Source organism: Martes martes (genome assembly GCF_963455335.1).
Source record: "Martes martes genome assembly, chromosome: 14".
Lineage (NCBI taxonomy): Eukaryota > Metazoa > Chordata > Mammalia > Carnivora > Mustelidae > Martes > Martes martes.
Genome location: NC_137902.1, coordinates 393,199 through 419,194, shown reverse-complemented (window position 1 = coordinate 419,194; position 25,996 = coordinate 393,199). Strand labels below are relative to the sequence as shown.

The window sequence follows — 25,996 nt, the reverse complement described above, 5'->3', positions numbered from 1 at the left end:
AGGGCAGCTCCCCGTGCTCAGCCTGTGCTCAGAGAACACGGAGAGCGCACGCACACGCCCACGCACTCGTGTGAACACGCACAGGCTCCCCCGTCTACACATACTCACATGCTCCCCAAGTTGCCAGTCCTGGGCACTGGCCCCACGAGGTTGGCACTGCCCTCCCCTCCTCGCTCCGCGCAAGGCCGGGTGCTCAGATGACCTAACGTTCCTGACCCTCGGGCCAGAGGTCTGGGTGGAAGAAACCATTGTCAGGAAACAGCCTGGGGTGGGGGCCGGGTCTGTGGGGATCTGTCCGTGATGTGGGGGGACGGCCCCAAATCTCAGTGCCTCTGTCCCTGGGGGACCTGCTGAAGTGGCCGGGACAGGTGTCCTTAAGCCCGCATGGCCCCAGAGGGAGGGGTTTGCTCTGTGGCTCTACCCGAGGCGGCCTGAAGGGTCCCGGACCCGGACCGGGACCCGGACCCGGACCCGGACCCGGACCCGGAGCCAGCCTGCTCCCCTCCAGCGCCCCACCCCCAGAGGGTCCCCACAGGCAGGACTGGCTGTGCCAGCGGCCCTTCAGCACAGCCTGCCCTTGCCCTGCAGAGCTTCCCCTGGAGGCTGTCCCGGGGCAACGGGCTGGCCCTGCCGCACAAGGAGCGCCCGTACACCATCGCGTCCGCCCTGCCCAAGCCCTGCTTCTTCGAGGACTTCTACGGCCCCTATGCCAAGGCCAACGAGAAGGGGCCCTACTTCCTGACCGAGTACAGCACCCACCAGCTCTTTAGCCAGCTCACATTGCTGCAACAGGTGATGGGGGCCACCGGCCGGCCCCAGGGGAGGGGGACGGTGCCCCCGGGCGGAGGGTGAGGGCCTGTGCGCAGCTCACCTGCGGGGGCGTCGCGGGGAGGGATGCTCTGGTGCTAGAGAGGTGTCTGCAGGAGGGACGTGTGGAGGGCAGGGAATGGGGCCAGATGCACAGGCAGGGGCTGTGGGGAGGGCGCCGGGGAAGGGCTGTGGCGGCAGACAGACCACTCCCCTGCCACCTGCCCCGCCGTCCCTACACTCCCATCTTGCGGGCACTAGAGGGCGCCCTGCGGGCCTCCTCCGTCCTGGCTCCTCAGCTCCCTCCACCCTGAGCCCCGCCCCCAGGCCCCCCACCCTGTGACACCCCCTCCAACCCCCCGCCATCCTGGGCCCTGTGTCACTTGGCAGGAGACAGTAGTGATGGTGACCCCCGTGATCCTAACTGGGGTCACCACAGCCGGGCAGAGAGAGAATCCCCCGGAGACGCCGCCTGGCCCGCGAGGCCTGGGAAAGGACTGAGCGTCTGTGTCCTTGTCTCCGACAGGAATTGTTTCAAAAGTGCCATCCCGTCCACTTCCTGAACTCACGGGCCCTGGGCGTCATGGACAAAAGTGTGGCCATCCCCAAGTGAGTGTGCCCCTGTGGGGCGTCACCCCAGAGTCCTGGGACAGCTGGCTGGTGGTAGGGTCTCGGGGGCTTCATCTGAGTGTCTCGTGGACACTCGTGACCGAAGGGAGACACCGGCGTCGTGAACGGCCTCGGAGCCGGGCCCTCCCCTCTTCCCAGCGCCCGTCCTGCTGGCCCCGCGTGGATCCCGAGACCCCCTGCAGCCCCAGGGCCGGGCAGGGCCACCCCCACGTGTCCTGCTCGCCGTGACGGGCACCCGGGTCTCTTCCAGAGCCGGCTGCTCCGAGTCTCCGTCGGCCAAAGCGGGCAGCTTGTTTGTGCCCAGTTACGTCCAGGACAAGTACCTGCTGCAGCTCCTGCGGAGCGCGGATGACGTCAGCACCTGGGTGGCGGCGGAGATCGTGACCAGCCACACCTCCAAGGTGGGTGCCTCGGCAGCTGCCCCCTCAGAGGAGCGTTGGGGCAGAGCTCACGGGCACACGGTGCCCCCCGTGGAACCCAGTCGCACGTTCTCCAAGCGCAGGGAGTCCACAGACCCGACCCCGCCGAGGGGGACCGTGGTGTCTCAGCTTCCGTCCGTGGTGACACCAGACGCCGTCCGCACGGGGACGGTGACACCACCGCCGGCCACACCCCGGTCTCACGTGACTCTTCACTCTCGCAAATGCACACTGGCTCTGGTCGCCGTGACCAGCCTCTCCTCCGTGGGACTTGCACACATATGTGTGTGCACACGCAGAGTCTCACACGTGTGTACTCTCTGATGCACCCACGGTCTTCCACAGATACACCCTTCACACACGCACCCCTCACACTCACACTCCCTCACACACACTTCCTGACCGAGTACAGCTGACACACATGCCCTCTTCTCACACACGTTCCTCCTCACACACACTCCTTCACACTCCTTCTGACACTCACACACTCCCTCACACACATACCCCTCACGCTCACACACGTTCCTCCTCACACACACTCCTTCACACTCCTTCTGACACTCACACACTCCCTCACACACATACCCCTCACGCTCACACACGTTCCATCCCCCACACACACCCTCACACTCCTCCTCACACACCTACTCCCTCACACACCCACACCTACACCCTCCTCACACATTCCCTCGCTCACACTCACACATACTCCCTCTCACAAGGACCCCCTCTCGCACACACACATTCCCCCTCACACATACCCTCTCACGTTCACACATACATACTGTCAACCCCCTCACACACACTCCCTCACACTCCCTCACACACACACTCACACTCACACACAGGCTCCCTCTCGCACACACACACTGTTGCTTTCATGTTCATCATCTCTGCACAGAGATCCTCCTAAATAGTCCCTGTTACCACGTAGATCTCCTTACAGGTTCCCTGACACACGCTCCGTCACACACTCCCTGACACACTCATACCCTCCTGCTCACACAGACCCTCCCACGCTCACGCTCACACTCGGGCTTCAGTCAGAGCGTGGCCCTCGGGGGCTCCGTCCACGCTCCCGCCCGAGCCAGGTCCCAGGGCTGGGAATCGTGACTCCCAGGCGTCCCACGAACCCGGACTCTCCGAGGGTGGGGACCGGCTCGGTCACTGCGGAGTCCCCTGCAGGCGGCACGGGGTGTGTTCTCGGCCTGTGAGACTCAGGTCAGCCAGTCGGGGCGAGCGTTTGCTGCTCCGGGGCCTCTTCTAGGGCCTTGGGGCCTTGGCCCGGACGGAGGGTGTCTCCGCCTCGGCCACTCACCCGCTTCAGGCCGGGTCCTGCGCAGGCCAAGGGGGACAGTCCCCTGCCTCGGAGCCGGCACCTCCCTCCAGGCTCCCGCCGCTCAGGAGGGCCGAGAGGACAGAGGGCCCCGGTCCCCAGTGTGCGTGCGCCTCCCGCCCGCCGACACCCTGTCGCCAAGGCCTCCAGCTTCCTGCCACCTGAGGCCGGCGGCGGACGGCGAGTCCCTGGAGTCCTGCCCAGTGAAGTGGCACACGGGGAGGGACGGCCGGGACCGCTGGGGCTCCTCCTGTGAAACAGAGGCCCCTTCCCACGGGGGGCCCCACCACTCCGAGGGCAGCAGCTGCCACACGGTGGACCCCGGCCCCAGTACCGGGTCCCCTCAAGCACGATCCCCACCAGCGCTGGCCCTGGGCAGAGCGTCCGGGGGACACTGAGGGGTGGGGGTGCCGCTGTTCCGCCCCGGCTGCCCCCCCGCCCTCGGAGGCCGCCACCTCCTCATCGGACAGCAAAGCGCAGGTGAGTCTGTTCCGGCGTCACCGGCCTCTGCGGCTGGTTTTGCTTTTTCTAACGTCCCCCGTGTGTCCGCTCACCCCAGACGCGCGGCCCATTAGTACACGCAGCGCTTCTGCCTTCCCTCCGGGGGAGTTTCCAAGCTTTAGGGGTTCGTCGGCCGCAGACTGACCCATCCTCGTTTGTGCCAGGATGCGGGGACAGCTTAACGACTTAGCAGTGTCCCGAGCAGCGTCAGGACGTGGTTTCCCGAAATCGGGTCTGCAGACGGGGCCGTCTACGGTCCCTTCCGGACCTCCGCTTCCCAGGGGTCCTCCTCTGCCGGAGCCCCCGGAAAGAGGGAGGACGGGTCCCCTCCCAGCCCAAGGGAGAAGCTGGGCTCTGTGTCCCGAGCCTGCAGGCGCCCTGCCCAGCGGGGCAGCACAGAGCGCGGACACACGCGGCCGTCGACGGATGCACACCTGGTTGTGCGCGCCCAGCTTAGAAGGGCAGGAAGGACTCGAGGGGTCGTGGGGGCAGAACTCCGTCCGCTGTCGTGAAAGGCTTCCCGCATCCCTGTAAGCAAGGACAGAACGACAGACAAGCGGCGCGCGCCGACAGGAGGGCGTCCCGGCGGCCCTTCCACAGACCGGCCCGCCGCCCCCCGGCCCGCCGTCCCCCCGCCCACCGCCCCCCGGCCCACCGGCGCCCCGGCCCGCCGTCCCCCGGCCCGCAGCCTCCCCACCCGCTGTCTCCCGGCCCGCCGTCTCCCGTGCTGTGCGCTGCTTCCTGTGACGTCGGAACAATCCAGAAGACGGACTTTTGTATTTGTGAACTATGGTCAAGAAAAGAGCTAAAATTCAAATTTTGAGCCAGAGACTGCGACGGGGCCGTCCTCAGACGTCCCTGGTGGCCACCGTGCGGTCCGTGCAGGCGGCGCGGTGCGGAGCGACGAGGTGAAGACGGAGAGCCCTGAAGCCTGTCGCCCTAAAGAAGCGTCCGCGGGCTCTTTCTGTGGATGAAGAACGGTGGGTTTCAGTCTCACCAGACAGTCTTACACGTGCTGGAACACGGCGGCCAAAGATGTCCGTCCACGGGCAAATGGGTGAACAAGACGCGTCTGTCTGTCCTGTGGACTCGTGCCGCGCCTCCACGAGGAGTGACGTCCTGGCACAGGCTAGAGCGTGCATGAGCCTGGGGGCGGGACGCGGGGCGGCCAGTCACGGAAAGACACACGCCGCGTGGCTCCAGCCTAGGAGGCCCCTGGGGTCGCCGAAATCACACCCCGGAAAGTGGAAGGCTGGGGCCGGGGCTGGGGGGCGAGGGAAGGGGAGCAGGGCTCCCACGGTCGCCATCGCAGATTTACAAAGGCGAGAGGTGTAAGCTGTGGCACGAGCAGGGCGTGTAGCTAACACTACGGAGCTGTATGAAAAATGGTTCAAGAGTAGATTTTATATTGTGCATTTTTACCACATTTTAAAAAAAAAGATGTGATGGAACAGTTTTCTCTGAAAGTGCTAGAAAGTACATTTTGCCTCTATTTAAATGTATGAAGAAAAAATTGGGATGTCAACTTAAAAAGTATAAGCCAGTAAATGTCGTTCAAGATCCTTTAAGAGCCTGGTAAGCCGGTCAGCTGGGAGGCCACCATGGGGAGCGAGGGGCCATCTGTGCGACCACACAGGCAAGGTCGGGCCCGGGGAAGGGGAAGAGGCGTGTGGTTGGGACCCACAGACAATGTCCCCACCTGAAGGGTGGTCCCGGCCCTGGTGGCAGTTCGCGAGGCAGCTCTGAAAGGGTGCGCCCCATTAGGAATGAGAACCCCATGGGGTGTTCCCGCCAGATCTGCTGACTGGCTAAGCACAGAGGAGCGGGCAGCGGGGGGACCGGCAGAAACGAAGCCACCCCACGCCCACCCCCGTCCGGCTCTGGAACCCCACGAGGGGTGGATCCCCCCAGGCAGAAAGTGAGAAGGAGCTGCCGGCTCGCCTCCCATGGGCCCCTAGATGCACCCGCACTAGATGCGCCCTCCTGATGCCGAAGCTGTGCCCCTCCCCCGCATCCATCCGTCTGCTAGAGCAGAGGGTTGTCTTGGGAGTGACTGTGCCCTCGAGCAGTGAGGGTGACTTCTTTTCACGTCTTTATGCTTTCCTGTTTTGTGTTTTCGAGTCATGCCTGTCCTCCTGCGCCTCCCGGCAACCCCTCTCACTGGCCTGCCTCCCCCACGGGGCGCCCCTCGCTGCCCCGGGTGCCGGGTCACTCTGCGGGGTCCCCGGGCTGTCTACCCGCTTGTGTCCTGCGGGAGGACCCTGAGTGTGTCCTCTGGTTCCAGCTGCAGGTGAATTTGCTGTCCAAGTTTTTGCTGATCGCGAAGTCTTGCTACGAGCAGAGGAACTTTGCGACGGCCATGCAGATCCTGGGAGGCCTGGAGCACCTGGCCGTGAGGCAGTCCCCTGTAAGTCACCCCGCAGAGCCACGGGCTGCAGGCAGGCACGTGGGCACTGGGGTGGCCGTGGGGGGCTCACCCGCGCTTTTATTTCAGGCCTGGAGAATTCTACCCGCGAAGATAGCGGAGGTCATGGAAGAGCTGAAAGCCGTGGAGGTACGGGCACCGCGTGCGTGCTTCTGGCGGCCTGCGTCCCCGGGGGGCTCCCCTACGGACGTTCTCTGCACATCTCTGGGGGGTCACCAGGCAGAGCCTGCTTCGTGGCCCCACGCCACCCCCCTCCCGAGTTGGCCTGGTCTTGCCCGTCTCCCCGAGGGGCAGAGACCGCAGGGCCAGGGCGCCAGGTACAGATGCCCAGAGGACCAGACCGAGCTTAGCTGACCCGCTGGCCTCCTTGCTTCTCTCAAAGTGCAGAGGCCGCCTCCCGAGATCACGAGCAAGGAGACGCTGGAAGGCTTGGCCTTTCCCCAGAGGAGGCCCTGGGAGCCGACCACCGCCCCAAACACGGCTCTCTGCAGGGCGGGAGGGCCGTGTGTGTCCTCAGTTGACACCAGAAACAGGTCCCTAAAGTCGGGCAGCCTGGGTCACGGCCTCCTTGGGGCAGCTGGGTCACCCGGCTATTTTCTGGAGCCCAGAGAGAGTAAGTTAGGAAACAAGTTTGCCATTTCTGATGGCGGGAAGTGTGTGGCTCTCTCGTGGGCGTCCACGTTCCCTTGGTATCTGCCAGCGTCAGACATCGACTTCCGACCCGGACGCCATCGTCCGAGGTACAGTGTGGATAGGATGGACATCAGGGCTGTGGAGCCTCCCTGCAGGGGCAACCCCAGTGCCAACCAGGGTTGCCTGAGCTGAGCGCCCCAGACTGACCTCTCCCCCGTCTCCCCCTGCCCACGCCCCTGGCTGGGCCCCCAGGTCTTCCTGAAGAGCGACAGCCTGTGTCTGATGGAAGGGCGGCGCTTCCGGGCACAGCCCACGCTGCCCTCGGCCCGCCTCCTGGCCATGCACGTCCAGCAGCTGGAGACGGGGGGCTTCACCATGACCAACGGCGCCCACCGGTGGAGCAAACTCAGGTGAGGGGCTCCCAGCAGCCCCACAGGGCCTTCGCGCCTCTGCACAGTACCCACGGCCGGTCCTCTGCCTGGCCCGGTGGTGCCCAGGACACCTGGGAGGTGCAGACTGGGGGCTGCTTGTGAACACCGCCATGGCGACCCAGGCCGAGGGTCATGCTCATCTCTGCCTCAGAAACCACAAGCTGCCTCCAGCCCTCCTCTCCTGGGGGTCCCGGGCCTCCGTGGAGATGCCCCCCCATAGCTCACGGGCCTGGGCCAGCCTCTCTCCAGAGGCCCGCACCCCCCCAGCCTTGGACACCCCTGTTCTTCCGCTGCGCCACCCACGCGTGCAGACAGGTGAGGCCGGCCAGGCCACGGTCCAGCTGCACACCCCTTAGGGTCAGGGCAGACCTCAGGAGGCACATCCCAGGGGACCTGGAGCCCAGAGGTTCCAACCTCCTTCTGGCCACCAACTCAGTCTTCTGGGGGACAACACGGCGCACACTAGTCCATGTTAGCGAAATGGAAACTAACAATCGGAGGGAAAGCCGTGACCCAGAAGGAGCAAAGGCAAAGGCCTGCTGCCGGCTCCTCACTCTGTTTCAGGTCTGGATGTGTATTCATGTCTGTCTTTGTCTATCTGAGGGAGAGAGAGATGGCTGGCGGGGAGGGGCAGAAAGAGAGAGAGAATCCCACGCGGGCTCCGTGCCCAGCGCAGGGCCCCATGCGGGCTCGACCTCAGGACCTGGATGGAGATCATGACCTGAGCTGAAACGGAGAGTCGGACGCATCGCTGACTGAGCCACCCAGGCGCCCCGCATGGTTGCCTTTCAATGACCAAAGTGCCGTCCTTCATACGGGAGGTGCTGTCTCTTTATCCACAGTCAGGATGAGAATATCTGTCTGCACAGTCCACGGCCTCCCCCGGGCAGAATCACCGACTTCTGCTTCGTGATCCCCGTTTTCTTGGATGACGCCCAAGGGTGTGCTGGTCACAGTTCCCCTTCCAGCTCTCCGGGCAAGCGAGCCCCAGCTCACAGCCTTGGCCGATGCCCAGGGTGTAAATACTTGGGTGATGGTGGCTCTTGATGTCCCTGAGACGGAGCTGGGGAGAAACACATCCCCAGGGACCCCTAAGCACATCCTAACTGACCTGCGTCTGTCTGGCTCCTCTCCTCCGTCGGAGCCCAGGGCCTGACACTGGGGTGTGCTCACGTCAGAACCCTTAGCACCAACCAGGCCCGGCACAGCTTTTCAGTGCATGTTTATGGACTGAAGAGCAGCCGCCTGGAGCGACGGGCACAAGGGTGAGCAGAGGGTGGCCGGGGGTGCAGGTGGGCGGACAGGCCTGAGTACTGAAATGAGGTTGGGCCTTGGGAGTAAATACAGAAAACTCAGCCCAGAGTTTGTACTGGAAGAGGCAGGGGTCGGATACTCCTGGGACACGCTGGGAATGGCCGGCACAGGCTCGTGCAGGCTGACGGCTCACTTCTTCTCCCTACACAGAAACATAGCCAAGGTGGTGAGCCAGGTGCACGCGCTCCAGGAGCACCCCTACACGTTCGCGCCCGACCCCAAGCTGCAGTCCTACCTCAAGCAAAGAATCGCACGCTTCAGTGGGGCTGACATTTCCATTTTAGCCGCGGACAACAGGGCCTCCTCCCACCAGAGCACGAACGAAAAGCACTCCCGGAAAATCCAGGACAAGTTACGGAGAATGAAGGCCACGTTTCAATAACGGGGACCGCGGGTCTGGTGTGGATTCCAAAGCGAGGACCGACCTGGGTAGAAAAGAGGCACCTGCTTGCTGTCCCAGGCCCAGAAGGCCCCGGCAGCGCAGCTCCTGCCGCCGCAGACGAGGGGGCCTGACAGCGCGGCACAGGAGCCTGGGTGGCAGGGTGCGTGCCCGGGGGGCGCCGGGAGGCGGAGGCTCAAGGGCCCGGCTGAGCCGGAGAGGACGGGCTCCGGTGCAGGTCGGGTGTTTCTGCTAGTGTAAAACTCTATTTAAAAATTAAACAGAAATAGAATAAGTGAACTCCCCAGGAGCCACATACCCATTCACACTTCTGAACTATAAACCCGCTCTCACCCGACCCTCCAGGGATCCTGCCCCCCAAAACTCCACAGCCACCCACCCACCCTGACTCAGAGCACTGTTTTCACGAGTCTGGCTTACGTCTGCTCAGCAACCAAGGACCAAAATGACCTCTGACCCCCATGCCAACCACGGGTCCCAGGGGTTTCCAAAACCTTCCGGTGGGCCCTGAGGCTTCTCAGTGACCCAAGTGCCAACCTGGGTCCACATTGCTATTCCCATGCCCAGACCTACCCCCAACACTCCAACCTCCCCCTCCCTTCCACTCGACCCTCCCAAACTCCTCCCACCCTCTCTCATACCTTTCTGCATACCCCAGACTTCCCCTCCACACACCCCACTTCCCCTGACCCCTCCTTCCAGACCCCTCTAGGCGCCCAGCTCAGCTCGTCCCCATTCCAGCCTGCATGGCGGTACCTGAGTTTTGCAGGCCCTGTCCCAGCAGGCCTGATGGGGTCTCGTCCTGACCCAGCCTCTGGCTGCTGGCGAGCCTGTCCCAGCTCCACACCGGCAGCCCCCCAGTGCCCGTGGCCCCGCGCACCCTCCAGCCTTGCCAACCCCCGCCACTTAGAACAGCTCCAGGTAAGGCCTGCCAGGCTCTGCTTCCTAGCCAAGCACACAGGACACAGACTCGGGCCTCAGGGGCCCAGTGAGCACCCCCTAGTCCCATGCGGTGGCCTGGGGGCTCAGGCCTGGGGCCCACGCCATCTGCCGCAGCAGCCACGCATGCCCCGCGCCCAGGCTCTGCTCACCTTCACCCCGCTTTGTTGGCTCGGCGGCAGCAAGGACGTTTGCCGCTTGGACGGTACCAGGCTCTTCCCCCAGGGCTCCGTTCCCCAGCAGCCGGCGCTGGGCGTCTGTCTGCTCAGCAGGTGAAAGGCGCCCTTGGCTGGAGGCACCAGGGCCAGGACGGTGTGGCGGACGGTGCGGAGGACGGTGCGGTCGCATCCATCGTGCCCGGAGGCTCAGCCCCTGGGCAGCCCCCCGGGCACCAATGCTCTCACTTTGCAAACCGCTGGGAGACCCCAGGTGGTTCTCTCGTTTCGGAGTCAGGGATTCTCCGGAACAAGCAGCTGGTGGTGTTTCTGCTCCTTGTGCTCGGACACCGAGTCTGGCACCTCCAGCCGTCTCCCGGAGATCGTCCGGATCTCCCGGAGATCGTCCAGAACAGAGGAGGGACCCCATGCTCCAGCCGGGCAGACGCGGGGTTTGGCCTGCGTGCGACGTTTGGGGTCTTACTGAACAACACCTACGTTCTCAGACGCAGACCTGAACACAGGTAGTGTCACCGAGCCTGAAACTGAGTCAGCGTCTGGCGCAAACAAACATTCCAATCCTAACGATTGCTTCACGGGGAAGTGACTGGGCTTTCAGCTTAAGCACGACCGTCTGCATGTCGCCCGAATGTCACCGGCACAGATTTCTAAATAAAATCATTTCTACCGATGGCTTCCGTGGGCCTTATGTTGTCTGTCTCCAAAGTGAGCCTTGCTTTTGGGGTCAGGGTGGGCTCCTTCGTGGCCAAAGACAACTCCAGGGGTGCTCACAAAGGCGCAAGGGGACGAGAAGTCCCAGCCACAGCCGTGTCCTTGGGTGGCACGGACAAGGGCCAGATCTGCTTATTCACTGGATTCAGGGCCCACCACAACCAAACCCCGGAGCCCCCAGGCCTGTGAGCAAACGGGCTCGTTCTACGGCTGCGGGAATTGCTACCTGCAAACCACCCAGAACAGCTGAGCCACTAAGGCCTCACGGCACACGGTCCCAGAGCTACTCCGCCACAGACTCTGCCCAGCCCCAGCCAGTTCCCACGTGGCAGGCCCCACGCTGCAGCAGACCACCAACCTCACCCAGAGCCTAAGGGCAGGACAGCCTGCCCCCTCCCTCCCCAGGGCAAGGCAGGGCTGTTCGCTCGAGGCTTGCACTGTGAAGCGTCCGGATAGACAAGCTTGGGACTGGGGGGCAAAAGGAGGGCTGGGAGGCCAGGGGTTCAAAGAATTTGGGGACTTAAATTGTCGATGTGTTCTGTGGCAGAATCATCTGGGGATGTCCCTGTAATGAGTGGTGAAGTCCTCCGTGTGGCAGGGCAGTCCCAGAAGAGTAAAATCACTTGCACAGTAGCGGCCTCCGTTAGGTGGTTCTGGTGTCCCCGTTGTGGGCAGGGGGGTGGTTTCAGTCCTCACCCACTTTCAGGTCACTGAACCCTGGTGTCTCTTCCTTCCTGAGACGTGAGGAAGGCCAGGGTCTCCCTCCACTTCACTGGTCTAATCAAATCAATGGGTTTTCCTTTAGGTGAACTGACAGCTCGTGGCCCCTTAGGACCCCAACGAGGCATGCGTCCCAGGTCCCACCACCATGTCGTCCCTCCTACTCCAGATGGAGGCCGGCTCAGTGCACCGATGCTCTGGGGGCAGCCGCCACTATGCGCGACTTCTGACCACCCCCAAGACGGCCACGCTGTGCGAGCCCGAGGTAGCCCTAGTGGGCCGAGTGGAGGTGGAGAGAGATGCGTGGCCAGCCGGCCCAAGAGCCGCCTTCTAGAGAAAGCCTGTGGAGCCCCAGGCCCTGGCCCGGGGAAATGGCACTCGGTCAGGAGGGACGGCCCGGCAGCGCGCCTGCACTGGGCTCCCAGCTCCCGCCACAGAACCAGCTGCAGGACCGCCCAGCGCCCGGCTTACTCTGTGCTAACCCTCAGTTGTCCGCTGTGTGCTGTGGGGTGCATGGGCTCTCTGCTCCCGGACGGGATTCTGGTCTGTGTAAGGGTACCCCGTCCGCGGGCCCGCCCACCAGGGTGCCCCTGCAGGCGGGCGGTTTGGGGTCGCTTCCTACGGCGGCTACTGCTGTTTGAAGCCCGCTCTACAGGAGTGGGGGTTCTCGGGGGCACACGGTGCCAGGGGCTGCCCCCTCTCTTTACCCACCTGCCAACCCTTTGGGGGGCTGACCTATGTCACCGTGGGAAACAGCAGTTTGAAGGGAAAGGGTGCGGCCAAAGACCACACAGGACCACGCTCCAGCCGGTGGACTGACTTCTCGCTAGAGTCCGGATGAGCAATCCCAAAGCTCCCTTGCCTACACACAAGGGCTCATCAATAAATAAGTACATCATAGATGAGGCTGCCGGCCTCCTGCTGTCAGAGAAGGAGCACCTCTGGTCTGTACCCCCAGATGCCAGCAGCACCCCCAAGTCGTGTCAACTAACGTCTCCGCACCTGCCCAAATAGACCCTGGGGGGAAACTATTCCCCCCGAGAACCAGTGGCCTGGAAGCAGTGACACCCCAGAAGCATCAGGCACACCCTGTATCCGGATCTTGGGTTGCAGATCCCATTTTCCAAAAAAAAGGAACCAGAGATTTTTGGAGAAATGACGGAACGGCTGATTCTGGGGCTGGAGTGGAAAAAGTCCACGATGAATGGAAGAATCTGGTAGTGCCACAAAGCAAAGATGTGCCAGGGGCGGGGGGTAGGGCATGTCAAAAGGACAAGGACAGGGGCGCCTGGGTGGCTCAGTCATTAAGCATCTGTCTTGGGCTCGAGCCCTGCATCGGGCTCCCTGCTCAGCGGTGGGAAGCCTGCTTCTCCCTCTCTCGCTGTCTCTCTCTCTCTGTCAAATAAATAAATTAAATTAAAAATAAATAAATCTTTAAAATTTTAAAATTTTTAATAATTTTTTAATTTAAATTTAAATTTTAATTTAATTCAATTTAAATTTTTAAATTTTTAAAATTTAAAATTTTTAAGATAAATTAAATCTTAAAAAAAAAATGGCACAAAACAAGAGGGAAAGGGGAAAAGAGCTGGGCCACCGCCAGAGCCGCACACTCGACGGCACGGGACCGCCCCCGGGAACGCAACACCCACGAGTCCCCTGAACAGGAAGAATTACGGAGATTCCCGAACAACCCATGTACGTGTCCCCCCGAAGTGCAGCCTGGTGACCCTGGGGGGGGCGCCCCTGGTGACTGGCCCCAGCCGCAGGGCAGGAGGGGGACGTGGAGAGACGGGCACTGCTTGGACTCCTAGGTCTTCTTCCCGAAAGCCCATGACCGCAGGCTAACCATGAGAGGGCACCGGACAAGCCCAACCAGAGGGACACCCGCAAAGCACCTAACAGTGTCCTGGAAGTGCCAAGAACGCGGAAGAAGCGTGAGCTGCTGCCAGGGTCCGGAGGGGACAAAGGAGGCAGGACGACCAAACGCAGAGCAGTACCCAAGACGGGGTCCGGGGCAGGAAGGACATGTCTGTGCAAAACCTGGGGAACCCTGGAAAAACCCAAATGCAGTCCGCGGCTCAGCCGATGGTGCCGTGCCCACAAGCTTCTCAGCTTGACAAAGGTGCCATGGTCCCAGGGGACGCTCATGGGAAGGGACGCACAGGGTCGCCAGCGTCTCCTCTGCCACCTGTCAATCCAAAATTGTCCCAGACTAAGACTGCTAGACCTAGTATACAAAATGCAACTGAGTTTTGTTTATTGCTGTATTCAATGACCTTGCTAAATTCATTCATTAATTCTAATAACGTGCTTGCAGATTATTTTGTATTTTCCGTGTTTACAATCATATCACCTGCAAATAATGATGCTTTCACGTCTTCCTTTCCGACCTTTATAACCCTTACTCCTTTTTCTTGTTTTATTGTTCTGGCAAGACTTCTAGAACGACGTTGAACAGAACCAGGATGCTGGGCACCACCCTAACCCTAATCGCAGGGGGCAAGGCTCAACTTTCTGCGAGTCACGACGTGAGCCGTAACTGTTCTTTCAGAATAAAGCCGAGTTTCCTCTGAAGCGCGTGTGGGAGCGAGGACCCCCGGCCTGAACACTGGTCCTAAGTCCGCCGGGACGACCCTCAGCGGGCGGCACGCAGCGGCGACCACACCTCCCGCGCACACTTGGGCACCACCGCACGTGGGGGCGGGGCCCGCACACCACCGCCCCCGCGAACCACAGGCCCGGACGCACCTAAGGCAAAAGGGAGGGGCGCGGGGGCGCCTCCTGGAGCTAGAATGTTCCCCGGCTCGCTCTCGGGGCGGTGAAAGGGCACGGCACATGCGTAAAAACGAATCGACCCTTGCGCGCCTGAGGCCAGCGGCCGTATCCCTTTGCACCTCGGTGCCAGAGGTTGAAAAGGGCCGCCCCGAGGTTTAGCAGGTTGTCCCCCGTCCGGGCCCCGGCCGGCCCAAGTTGAAGTCGGCGGGCAGGGGGGGCGGGGCGGGGCGGGGCGGGGCGCGCGGGGGCGGGCGGCGTAGACCCGCGCCGGCTCCGGCTCCCGCTCCCTCTCCAGCGAGCTCGCCCCCTCGGAGCGCGTGTGGGCGGCTTCTCTCCGGCCGCCGCCGCGACCCCGCGAGCTCCGCCGGCCCCGGGATGTTGCTCCGGCCGCGGCGACCGCCCCCGCCCGCGCCCCCCGCGCCGGCATCGCCAGCCAGCCCGGACCCCGAGCCGCGGCCGGCCGGGGACGCGCCGGGAACCCCGCCGGGGCGGCCCGCCTCACCCGGCGCGCTGGCGGCGTCCGCGTCCCCCGGGTCCCCCGGCCTCCCCGGGTCGCCCGTGTCCCCGGGCTCGGCGCAGCGCACGCCCTGGAGCGCCCGCGAGACGGAGCTGCTGCTGGGCACGCTGCTGCAGCCGGCCGTGTGGCGCGCGCTGCTGCTGGACCGCCGCCAGGCGCTGCCCACCTACCGCCGCGTGTCGGCCGCGCTGGCCCGCCAGCAGGTGCGGCGCACGCCCGCGCAGTGCCGCCGCCGCTACAAGTTCCTCAAGGACAAGCTCCGCGACGCGCAGGGCCAGCCGCCCGGGCCCTTCGACGCGCAGATCCGCGAGCTCATGGGGCTGCTGGGCGACAACGGACACCGACGCGGCGGCCGCCGCCGCTCCCCGGGGCCCGGGCGCCCCCCGCGCGGACGCCGCCCGGCCCCCGCCGTGCCCCTCTCGCCCGCCGAGCCAGGTAAGCGGGGCGGGGCCCCGGGAGCGGAGAGGGCCGGGGGCGGGGGGGGGGGGTTGCCTGGCGAGCCGGCCGGTGGGGGGAGGGGGGGAGGGGAGGAGTGGGGGTCGGGGGCCCCGGGGCGTGAGGGCGGCGGCGGGCGCGCCTCCAGACCCCGGCCCGACGGTCCCGCCGCGTTCCAGACGTCCCGCCGCCGCCGGCCACCCGCGGCCCCGACGCGGACCGGGCCTGGACGCTCAGGTTCAGCCCGACCCCGCCCAAGTCTGCGGACGCCCCTCGAGCTCCCGGCTCCCCGACGGCGCTCTCCGCGGCCGGCCCCGCGCCGGGCCGGCGCGAGGACCGCGCGCCTTTCCGCGTTCCGGGATCCCCGCCGCCGCCGGTCCTGGACCCCGCCCGGGAGGACCCAGACTCGCCGCCCAGCCGCCCGGAGGACCACGCGCCCCCGCAGTCCGCGCCCCCGTCGCTGAACGCCGCCCTTCTGCAGACCCTGGGGCACCTGGGCGACATCGTGGCCATCCTGGGCCCCCTGCGCGACCAGCTGCTGACCCTGAACCAGCACGTGGAGCAGCTGCGCGGCTCCTTCGACCAGACCGTGTCCCTGGCCGTGGGCTTCATCTTAGGCAGCGCCGCGGCCGAGCGAGGGGTCCTGGCCGACCCCCGAGAGTGAGGCCTGGCCTGCACCCATCCCTTCTGTAGCACCGCGTCCCCGCTGCCCTGACCCCATCCTGTGACCCTCCCCTACTCCAAATCTAGGTATGTTCAATAAAAAGATTGTTTATTTCTAATTTAATTCTGCGAGCATGTGCAGGCCTTGTGCTGGGTGGGAATGGGCCCTGCTGGTACAGCCTGGGCGGCCAGGGCTGCCCAGGTGCTGGGGTGTACTGGGGTGCTGGCTGGGATCTCCCCTAGGAGGCTAGTTTACAAGGGTCACTAGAACCCAACGTTGGGGTCCTTGTAACACACTGGCTTTCCCAGTCTCCCAGGACTTCGTAGAACCCCTCTTGGTGGGCGAGCATTCTCGGCCTTCCCTGGGAGTCCTGCCGAGCAGGAGGAGGGGGAGGTCGGGTGCGGGGGGGGGGGCGGTCAGGGGTCCCCTGCACTGTGCTGCCCCAGCCTGATCTGGGCTGCATTTGGGGTGTACCCAGAGTCCCACCTCTGCCCCAGGCAGGCCTGAGCCTCGCTGCTGAGCTTGGTCTGGGAAATGACTCCTCAGAAGTGACAAACAGGAGAGCTAATGAAGCACACCAGAAGGCACCTTTTGTCCCCAGGGCAGTGATTGCTGTGGGTGGGCCGGGGACAGCCCGGATGGGGGCTCTGAAACTTTCGACTTTGGTCAAGGACCAGGTCCCAGGGCGTCAGAGAGGACTTGACCCAAACCGCCCCAGGAGCATTTTCCAAATAGTAATTGTGGCCCCACCCTCTACCAGTCGGAAAGGACAACTGGGTGGGCCCGGAGGTGCTCCCACCCCCAGGGAGATAAGGAAGTAGCCCGGGGCACCCAGCCGGCATCACAATACAGTAGGGGCGCATTCAGAGACTCGGGCCCCAAAGCTAAATGAGGCCTGGATGTTCTTGCTGGCCCTGTGTTCTAAGCTTCCCGCAGTCTCTGGGCCTCTGGGGTGGGTGGTGGGGCATCTCCTCCAAGGCCTTTTCTGGAGATGGAGAGGGAGAGACCCCAATTCGACCCTTGGCCTACGAGGATCCACAAATGGGAGCAGGAGTGGTCTCCCCAACCCCAGAAGCTGTGCACTGATGACAGGTCCTGGGGGGCTCTGATACCAAAACCACAGAAGTGACTCGATGTCACTTCACTTGAGACACACTTGCCTCTACTTCATGATGAAGTCCACACTGTGGTCCCTGAGTCTCCAAGCTGCTGTGGCGTGATTGCCACTTGCAGACCTACACACACACACAGCCCCCACTCCTAAAAGGTCAGAGCCACAGGCTGGAGCAAATATGCCCCCCACCCCCGGGGCTAGGGACAATGCCAGGAAGTGGGGGCCTCACTCCAGTCGCCAGGGACCCTCTGCCTTGGAGAAAGGCTGTTTCGTAACTAGGAAATCTGGAAGTCACTGAGTTTAAGATGCTTGGGGTCACCAAGAAAAACCCATTTGCCTGACTGTGCGCTGCAGGTGGGGTGCAACCCCGTGCCCTGCTGTCCCCCTGCCCAGCTCGCGTGGAGCTCACCCTCGGGCACGCTCTGTTCACTGCTGCAATGAGGGCCAGGAAGTGTCCACGTCACCTGCGTCCCTCCCCAGCTCAGCCTAGGAAGCTCTGTGGCCAAGGGTCTTCTCCTCCCTGCTGTGGGGCCTGGCCACCCAGCCCGGCACCTTTCCCTTCGGGAGTGAAGTGTGCGTGTTTTCACGTCGTGCCGATCCATCAAGGACCAGTACTGTCCAGGCCCTTGTGAGGCAACCTTTTTATGGTGATCAGTGCAGTTATACGAGAAGACCTCAATGTTAAATGTATTTTCTCCAAATAGGCAAAGAACCCTATCGATTTGGGGGCCACTGTTTTACTCCCCCATGTGTCCGCACCTGCTGTCTGGAGTGAGCTCTGGCCCCTGTGCTCTCTCCGGTGCCCAGCTGAGCCTAAAACCCTAACAAAAGTAAACTTCTTTTGTGATTTCGCGTTTGAAACTGCCGTCTTCTCAGTCGTCGTTGTTTATCTGTCCAAATTACCGCCTCTTCCATGTTTCTTCCTCTAATTACATCATCTGCGTACTGCTCTACGGATAAACATTTCAGTGTTTGCAACACTCAAACCACGGCCGCTTTCCGACTCCGCCCTGAGGCAGGGCAGGCTCTGAAATCTGCATTTCTAGTCAAAGCCAACGGCTTCGTGTTCTTTTTTTTTTAATAGTTTTTTTAAAAGATTTTATTTATTTATTTGACAGAGATCATTATTTATTTGACAGGTGGGGGGGCGGGAAGCAGGCTCCCCGCTGAGTAGAGACCCTGATGCGGTAATCGATCCCAGGAGCCCCAGATCATGACCTGAGCCAAAGGCAGCGGCTTAACCCACCGAGCCTCCCAGGTGCCCCTCTTGTTCTTGACCTATCGTTTTTGCAAAGAACACATCCCTAAAATTTTGGTAAATTTATCTTTCATATGATTTATAAGGAGGTAGGACTGCCTCCTCTATATTCCTTCAGTTTTGCCAGAGGCCGGTGGTCGGCCTGATTACCCCCTCTTTTCCAATTTCAAGGTGTCCTGATTTCTCCCTCCTGTGGTGTCCCCTGGAGGCCGGCCCCTCTGACCACATGATTGGTTCCCACTTGACCTCCCACCCCAGCTCTGCCCCTGAGGACCCATACTGCTCCGTATGAGGACTGGAGGTTTGTGTCTCCCAAACTCCTATGCTGAGATCCTAACCCCCCTTTTGAGGGTGTTAGGAGGTGGGGCCTTTGGGACCGGCTTGGGCCTTGAGGGTGGAGCTTCCTCACTGGGATTAGTGCTTTCTAAAGAGAGACAAGACAGCAAAGAAGTGACCAGCTGCTGGCCAGGAGGTGGCCCCCACTGGAACCCTGTTCTGGGACCTCCAGCCTCCAGACTTGGGAGAAAGAAGTGTCTGTTTAATCTCCAGCCTCTGGTGCTCTGTTAGAGCCAAGCTCCCGGGCACTGGTCAGATCTCCCACGCAGGCGGTTTGGGATTCAGGGCCGAGTGGGCTCTAACCCTCCCGAGGTTTGGGATTCAGGGCCGAGTGGGCTCTAACCCTCCCGAGGTCTTCCCAGCCCCTCGCTTTGTTTTCCGTGGTGCCCAGCAGGGCGCTTTCACAGCTGCTCTCTCCCAGAACAGTCACTTGTGATCATTCTGAGAAATCCTAACATTGTTTGTTCTTCCTCCTCCTGGCCTGGGGCAGACGCCGGCCCCACGGAGTCCCTGGCTCTGTCCTGGTGGGCCTGCCCGGCCTCGTTCACGGAGGCAGCCCCCCTCTCCATCACCAGGAGCTGGGAAGCTGTTGGCCGGAGGGAAGCGGTTCTGCCCAGAGAGCGAGTGTGACTCTCACCTCCAGCGACAGCCAGTGGCCCCGCGTTCCTTCCCTTACTTCCCAAGCCCTTGGTTCTGAGCCACTCTTTCAAAGGCCCTTCTGGCCTCCCCAAAACTGTCAGGTCCCAGAAGGATCAGCGGCACGTCGCACTCCCCGCCGTTCCGAGGAGACCTGATTCACCCCGCCTGGTTTGGGTTCTCTCCCCAGGCCTGCCGGAGGGTCCTGTGTCCCTTGGCCCTGCCGCTGCGGCGCGAGGGAGGGGGTGGGGGTGCTTCTGCCTCGTCACACCGGCAGCCCGGAAATCTGACCCCCACCCAGCCGGGGCGGGGTCCTGTCCACCCCGTTCCAAACGCACACCGAGGTTCTCTCCACCAGGAGCCCAAACAGGACGTGGGGGGCTCCGGCGGGGGCAGCGGGGGTGGCGGGGGGGGAGCCCGGGGAGGGGCGTGGGAGGGCCGAGGGGGAGTCTGAAGAGCTGGGGGCTCCGGGGCGAAGGCTACGGGGCAAAGAGAGGGGGAGGGGCGGAGAAGGAAGGGGAGGAGCCTCCCGGTGGGCGATCGGAGGTCGCCGTGCGGCGGGCGGTGGGGGCGGTGGGGGCGGTGGGGGCGGGCCGCGGGGCTGCGGCTTCCATTCCTCCCGGAGTTTGGGGCGGCCGCACGGGGCCAGAAGGGCAGCGGCGGGGCGGCCGTGGACCGGGGTGGGCGCGGAGAAGGGGTCCTGGGCGGGGCGTACGGCCCTCGGGCGAGCGTCCGGGTGGGCCCTGGAGGCGCGCGGGGCGGGGCGGGGCGGAGGCGTCCGGGCGGCCGGACACCCGCCCTGGAGCGCGGGCGGACGGGTGGGGCCCGGGAAGGTCCCGTCGCGGTCCCGTCGCGGAAACGGGGGCTTAGGCGTGAGTCGGGGGCGGGGCTGCCAGGGCCTGGGAGAGACTCCGCCGGGGGCGCCCCCTCTCCGCGGCAAGCAGGTGCGGGAATCGGGGGAGGTCAGCGGCCGGAGCCGAGGCCACCCCGCGGGAGATCCCGACACCGCGGAAGGCGGCGGACGCGGGGCTCGAATGCGGAAGCGGCCGGCGGGGCGCGGCGGGGGCGACCCAGACGGCAGCGGGGAGGGGAGACCCCGGCGGACACGAGCCCCACCCCCCGGGCGAGGGGAGGGGGCCCTGAGCCCAGGGCGGTGCTGGCGGCCGCGGTGGGGGTCGGCTGGGGGGTGTGGGCGGGAGGGCGCCCCGGCGGAGGACCCCCGCAGGCTGCGGGATGGGAAGGGAGGAAACCGCGCGCGCCAGGGCGGCTGCGCTGGCCCCCGGCGTCTCCCCCGCGACTGTGAGCGCGCGACGCACTCGTGCCCGCGGAGGTTCTCGGGCGGCCCGGGCGGCCTGGGAGGGTGACTGACCGTCGCCCGGCTGGCGCGGCCCCCACGCCCCCTGCGCGGGTCACGCCGGCACACGCTGCGGGCACCCGCGGGGACGACCCACGGGCTGGCGCAGACGCGTCGCGGTCCCTCCTCTGACCTTTCGCGGGCCGGGGTCAGCGCCCGCTCCATCCCGCCGCGCCCGCCGGACTCCGACTTCACCCCCTGCCCGGCCTGAGAGGCTCGGAAGGCGGGGTTGGGGGTGTTAATCCCGGCCGGGCCCGAGGGGCCTTTGATCCCGCAGGGCAGGGCGGGCGCAGAGGCCGGCGGTCCCGCCCAGGCTGGCGCCGGCGCCCCCAGGAGTCGGGGGTGGGCTGGGGCGACCACACCCGCTGGGGTGGGGGGTGGCACTCGCCCCGGAAGCCGCTCTTGCTGATCCTTGGGGTCGCGTCCTGAAGAAAGAGGTGGTGGCCCCCTGAGGACGTGGGAGGGGCGCCTGACCCCAAAGGGACTCGGCACCCTTCCCTGGAGCCCGACTCGTGAGTGAGGACGCTGTACCCCTTGGGCTTGGGGCTCCAGCGTCGCCTGGCGGCTCTGGGCCTGTGCTGACCGCAGTGGGGGCAGCCTTTGGGAGGGGGAGGACAGTGGTTCCTCAGTCCTTCTGCTGGGGTCCTGGAGCAGCACGGAAGAGTCCGTACTCCCAGCGGGCAGACACCCCTCTTCCGGTCCCTGGAATCCAGCTCTGGGCACCAGAGTGAAGTCGAGGGCGGGGACTAGGGTTGTGGGGGGCCACGAGGTATAATCTGGGAGGGAGTGGCCAGTTGGAGCCAGCAGGGACTCCCTGTCTGGTTGGAGTCCTCATCCAGAAATGCCTGCCCTCCGACCCTGCCCGACGTCTGTCCTGGGACCCCTGCCCGCCCGGTCCTAGAAACATTAATGCAGATTCCCCCGACTTGAAGCAGGTGTGCACACCTGTCGTCTTTGGCACTGCAGACCCCCACGGGGTGGGAGACGAGGTGGCTCCGCATCCCGTAGAGGACAAGCGTGCAGTGTGGGTGCTCAGCTGGGAGGGGGCCGGCCCAGGTGGGGGCTGGGGGGAGTTGGAAGGATGTGACCAGTCCTCAACGTCCACAGCTTGCCTACCCGGTGGCCACAGCCCCGCCCCTCTCCAGACATCTTGGAGCCGGGGGAGGTGTGAATGGCCTCCTTTGTGCCTCTGAATTGAAGGCAATTAGGTGCGACTTATCTGGGAGTGGGGGGAGGACTTAAGCCATCTACGGCTGCCGGCCTCGCGGGCTCCCTCCTCCTGAGCTTACAGACGCCGCTCGGCTCTGCTGAGCCTGCTGAGGACCCTGGGCCCAACCCCCGTCGCCTGTCCTGGGGACGCTGCGGCCGGCCCACCGCCATGTCGCCCTCCGCTGCCCTGCCCAGGGGCCCCCAGCCATCCAGGTTTGGCTCCGTGGACTGGCTTTCCCAGAGCAGCCGTGTGGGGCCGTCACACACCTCCGGGCCTGCTGAGGTCTCTTGGAGGAGCCTCTCTGCTCCAGTCAGGGTATCCAGCGGCAGGGAGCTCCCTCAGACTGGGGGCACGGAGGAGAAGCCCTCAGAAGTGTCTTCGCTGGGGACGCCCACGGCTGGTAGGTGGGGGGTGGGCGGGGAGCTTGCTGCCTTCCCAGACTGGGGCGGGAGCCAGGGAGGGTTCAGGGGGAGGCCTTTGGAGGGGGGACATTCTTACAACGGCTGGGGTGGGAGGTTCCAGCTGACCGCTCTGGCAGGCAGACAACTTGCTCTGGGAAGCACAAGCCACAGTGGACTCTTTCCCTCCTCAAGTCCCTTGGGGGCTCCTCTTCCCCGCCCACCTCTCCCGGCTCTGGCGGGGGGGGGGGGGGTGGGGGGGGCACCGCATCCTTGCGGCAGCTCCCCACCGGGAGCTGGGGCCCTGACATTCACCCTTGCGGCTGGCTCCCGTTCTGCAGTACGTCCTTGGGGCCCATTTCTGCAGGAGCCACAGGGCCTGGGACACGCGTGTCTTAAAGCTTGTGAAACCCGTCCTGTTCAGAGGGGTCGTTGTGGCTCTTCCCTCAGAGCTGGGCACCTTGGCACGGCATCCAGATTTCTGCCTATTCACAGTGGACCTGGACCCCTACGGGTCTGGGGCCGCCCTGCATGCCTGTGTTCGTGAATTCCCAATACCTTCTGTGCCTTGGCTCCGAGGTCCTTCCTGGTGACTTCTTTTTTTTTAGAGTTTATTTATTTGACAGAGATGTAGGCAGAGAGAGAGAGGAGGAAGCAGGCTCCCGGCCGAGCAGAGAGCTCGATGCGGGGCTCGATGCGGGGCTGGATCCCAGGACCCTGGCATCATGACCTGAGCCGAAAGCAGAGGCTCAACCCACTGAGCCCCCCAGGCGCCCCTGCTGGTGGCGTCCTGAGCACTGTCTTAGCCTTGTACTTCGCTGATGAGGATTTCTCAGTCTGTCTGTCTTTGTGGTGTAATCATTGGTTTTAGCTTTAAAGTCCTATGTAGTTAAAGTGGGGTTGATACTATCTTTTTTTTTAAGATTATTTATTCATTTATTTGAGATAGACACACATAACAAAAGAGGGAACACAAGCAGGAGGAGTGAGAGAGGGAAACGTAGGCTCCCCACTGAGCAGGTAGCCTGATGTGGGGCTCGAGCCCAGGACCCTGCAATCGGGACCTGAGCCGAAGGCAGACACTTAACGACTGACCCACCCAGGTGCCTCTAAGTTTTCATTTTTGAAGAGCTTTAATCTTATGGAAGAATTTTATACTTTCATGAAGTAAAATTTTAAGTTTATCCTTTGCAACTAGTATGCCCCCCTCTCAAAAAAAACCCAGCCAGTCATCCCTGCGTCCAAATCCTTCATGCTGACGAGTTACCCCTACCCCCGCCCCCCAGGCAGAGCGCCACGTGTCCTCCTGCACACTCCAGCTAAGTGTTAGAATTAGTTTTGTAAGATCTGCTTCCCCCACAAAAAGCCTATTGGCATCTTGGTTAGTCGTGCTTTGAAGAAAGAGCGGTAGCGCAACTTACACACGGTGCCGTCCCCCACCTCCTGACTTAGAAATCGGACATGGGGTGCTGGGGGACAGGGTCTGTGTCGGGTCCTGACCTCAGGCCCCACGAGGAGTCGGCTTGAGATTCTGCCTCTGCCCCCGCCCCTAAAATAAATAAATAAATGTAAAATCAGAAAAAAGAAATTAGTCACAGATTCAGTTGGCGGCAGGGAGCCTGGGGGCGTGGGGATGAAGGCCCTGTGCCCTCAGGGCTGCCCCTGGGACCTGGGTTCCTTGTGTGCAGGCCAAGGAAACTGCTCCCTGGAAGGACGGGGGATCCGCGTGCACTGGCGGAGGCTGACGGGCTGCACCAGAGCTGCGCTGTTGAGTGTTGGTGTCCCCAGACTCCACCCCACGCTCAAGCGGGCAGGGCAGGGGAGGGGAGGGCTGCCGCCTTCATCCGCAGCGGTGCCCGGTCACGGTGGGACGGCAGAGCAGAGAAAGCCGCCTGAGCGGGAGGCCCTGTGCTCCTGTGGGGACTCAATGCCCTTCCGTTCCTCCCCAGGGTGGGGCAGGGAGGCCGACGCCCTGCGGGCTCCCCGCGTGCGCACGGCCTTCACCGCGGAGCAGGTCAGCACCCTGGAGAGCGCCTTCCAGCGCCGCCGGTACCTGGGCCCCGCGGAGCGCCGGAGGCTGGCCCGCGACATGCGGCTCTCGGAGGTCCAGGTGAGGGGCCGGCCGGGCTGGGCGGGCGTCCGGGAGATGCGGGGCAGTCGCCCCTGCTCTGATCGCGTTTTTCCCGCAGATAAAAACCTGGTTTCAGAATCGCCGAATGAAACACAAGCGCCAGCTGCAGGACTCCCGGTTAAGCGGCCCCCTCCCGGGAGCGCTCTGTCCGCCGGTGCCGCTCTGCCCACCCCCCTCTGCCCTAGGCAGTGGCTTGCGGCTTCTGTGCCCTTGGGCATCCCCGCTGGGGCCTCCGGCTCTGACGCAGCCCCCTGGCTCCATTTGGGATCCCTGCCAAGTGGAACAAGCCTCCCTGGCCTTGGCGTGGGCCGCAGGCAGCACACAGCCGCTGATGTTCTGCCTCCCGGACCCTGGGGGCCAGGCGCACACGCTGGGTCCAGCCCTTTCCAGGGGACCCTGGGACCAGTGTGCCCTGCCCCAGACCGAGGATGCCTTTTGAGGAAGTGTGATAAGCCAGAGGCCTGGGCTGGAGCGGGAGCTGTCCCACCCGGAGCAGGTGCGTGCAAAGCGACGCCCGGCATCTCCCTGGAGAGCCATTCACCGTTTGTTTCCATCACAGCGACACCGGGTGTGAGCTGTGTGCCCATCCACAGGCGGGACCTGGAGGGTTCCGGAGGGTTACAGTTGAAGACATCCACTGAAAACTACTCCAGGCTTAGTTTAAGAATGACATGATGGTCAGTGAACAAAATCAAAAGCCGGAAGTGGACTTGATGAGTGTTGGGCTTATAGCGCATGATTGAATGGTAATTTATTCATTATAAAATGTTGGAAAAAATAAAGATTCAGGGGTTCCTGGCTGGGTGGAACATGCAACTCTTGATCTCGGGGTTGTGAGTTCAAGCCCTGCCTTGGGCGTAGAGCTTAAAAATAAAATCTTAAAAAAACATTGAGATGGAGACTTTCTTGTGTTGTACACTTACAAGCTTTGAGCAGACACCGTGAGGGATCAGAGGAAGTGAAGTGTTTGTTTTTAATCAACTTAGGGTTTGAGTTCCATGTTACCAGTGACCCCAAAGCTGGAACCAGGGAGGAATGCAGAATGCCTGCCTGCCCACTGCCGCAGCAGAAGCCAGTGGGGTTGGCGACCTCTGCTGTGTCTTCAGAGCCCGTGCAAGCTGGCCACAACGCTGGGTGCCTCTCATGGCCCTTCTGCTTTTCCTGTTGGCCAGAAAAACGGGGGGAGCCGGCATCCAAACCTGTGTATGATCTGGCTCGAGGGCTCAGCCTCTCACCAGTCCCTCTGGCCGGGCTGGCCTGGGCTCCTGGGTGCCTGCCAGGAAGAAGGCTGCCACGGGATGCTGAGAGCTTCTCCGCTCAGTTCCAGCAGCAGGAGTCTGGGCGTCCGAACAGACCTGTCCAGGGGCAGCAAAGCCACGGTCCCGTTGGAGGCCACAGCCTCAGCCCTCTCGTGGGGACGGCCGCTACTCCATCACTTGGCGGTTCCTGTGCCGTCCTGTCAGGCCCTTTCCTGAGGATTTCTTGGGGAGTCAGGGTTTGCTTCAACACACACTGTTGAGCTTTGTGTGTTTTCATCTTTGGTTCAAAAACCCCTTAATGTATTCTTTCTTTCTACACCCCTAAAAACTCAAGCATCGGGGCGCCTGGGTGGCTCAGTGGGTTAAAGCCTCTGCCTTCAGCTCGGGTCATGATCCCAGGGTCCTGGGATCGAGCCCCACATCGGGGTCTCTGCTCCGCAGGGAGCCTGCTTCCTCCTCTCTCT

The 25,996-nt window shown here is 63.2% G+C and overlaps 3 protein-coding genes across 3 annotated transcripts in view; all 3 read left to right on the top strand.

Moving 5' to 3' along the window:
• KNDC1 (kinase non-catalytic C-lobe domain containing 1) overlaps positions 1-8,878 on the top strand; it is a gene marked incomplete at both ends in the record, with an annotated part of 59,897 nt that extends 51,019 nt beyond the window's left edge. Inside the window, 7 exons of the mRNA XM_080822389.1 lie at positions 589-792; positions 1,334-1,416; positions 1,688-1,838; positions 5,978-6,100; positions 6,188-6,247; positions 7,004-7,161; positions 8,647-8,878. Coding sequence (XP_080678515.1) covers positions 589-792; positions 1,334-1,416; positions 1,688-1,838; positions 5,978-6,100; positions 6,188-6,247; positions 7,004-7,161; positions 8,647-8,878 — 1,011 coding nt within the window. The remainder of the gene's footprint in view (positions 1-588; positions 793-1,333; positions 1,417-1,687; positions 1,839-5,977; positions 6,101-6,187; positions 6,248-7,003; positions 7,162-8,646) is intronic.
• Positions 8,879-14,595: 5,717 nt separating this feature from the next.
• On the top strand, positions 14,596-15,836 carry UTF1 (undifferentiated embryonic cell transcription factor 1; the record flags this gene model as incomplete). The annotated part of the gene is made up of 2 exons (XM_080822392.1): positions 14,596-15,172; positions 15,352-15,836. 2 exons carry the CDS (start codon positions 14,596-14,598, stop codon positions 15,834-15,836), a joined length of 1,062 nt encoding a protein of 353 aa, XP_080678518.1.
• A 6,076-nt stretch (positions 15,837-21,912) lies between these two features.
• On the top strand, positions 21,913-24,712 carry VENTX (VENT homeobox; the record flags this gene model as incomplete). Its single annotated transcript, XM_080823704.1, has 3 exons — positions 21,913-22,144; positions 24,092-24,252; positions 24,332-24,712. The coding sequence occupies 3 exons, from the start codon at positions 21,913-21,915 to the stop codon at positions 24,710-24,712; spliced, it is 774 nt and encodes a 257-aa protein (XP_080679830.1).
• Between the last annotated feature and the right edge of the window lie 1,284 nt (positions 24,713-25,996).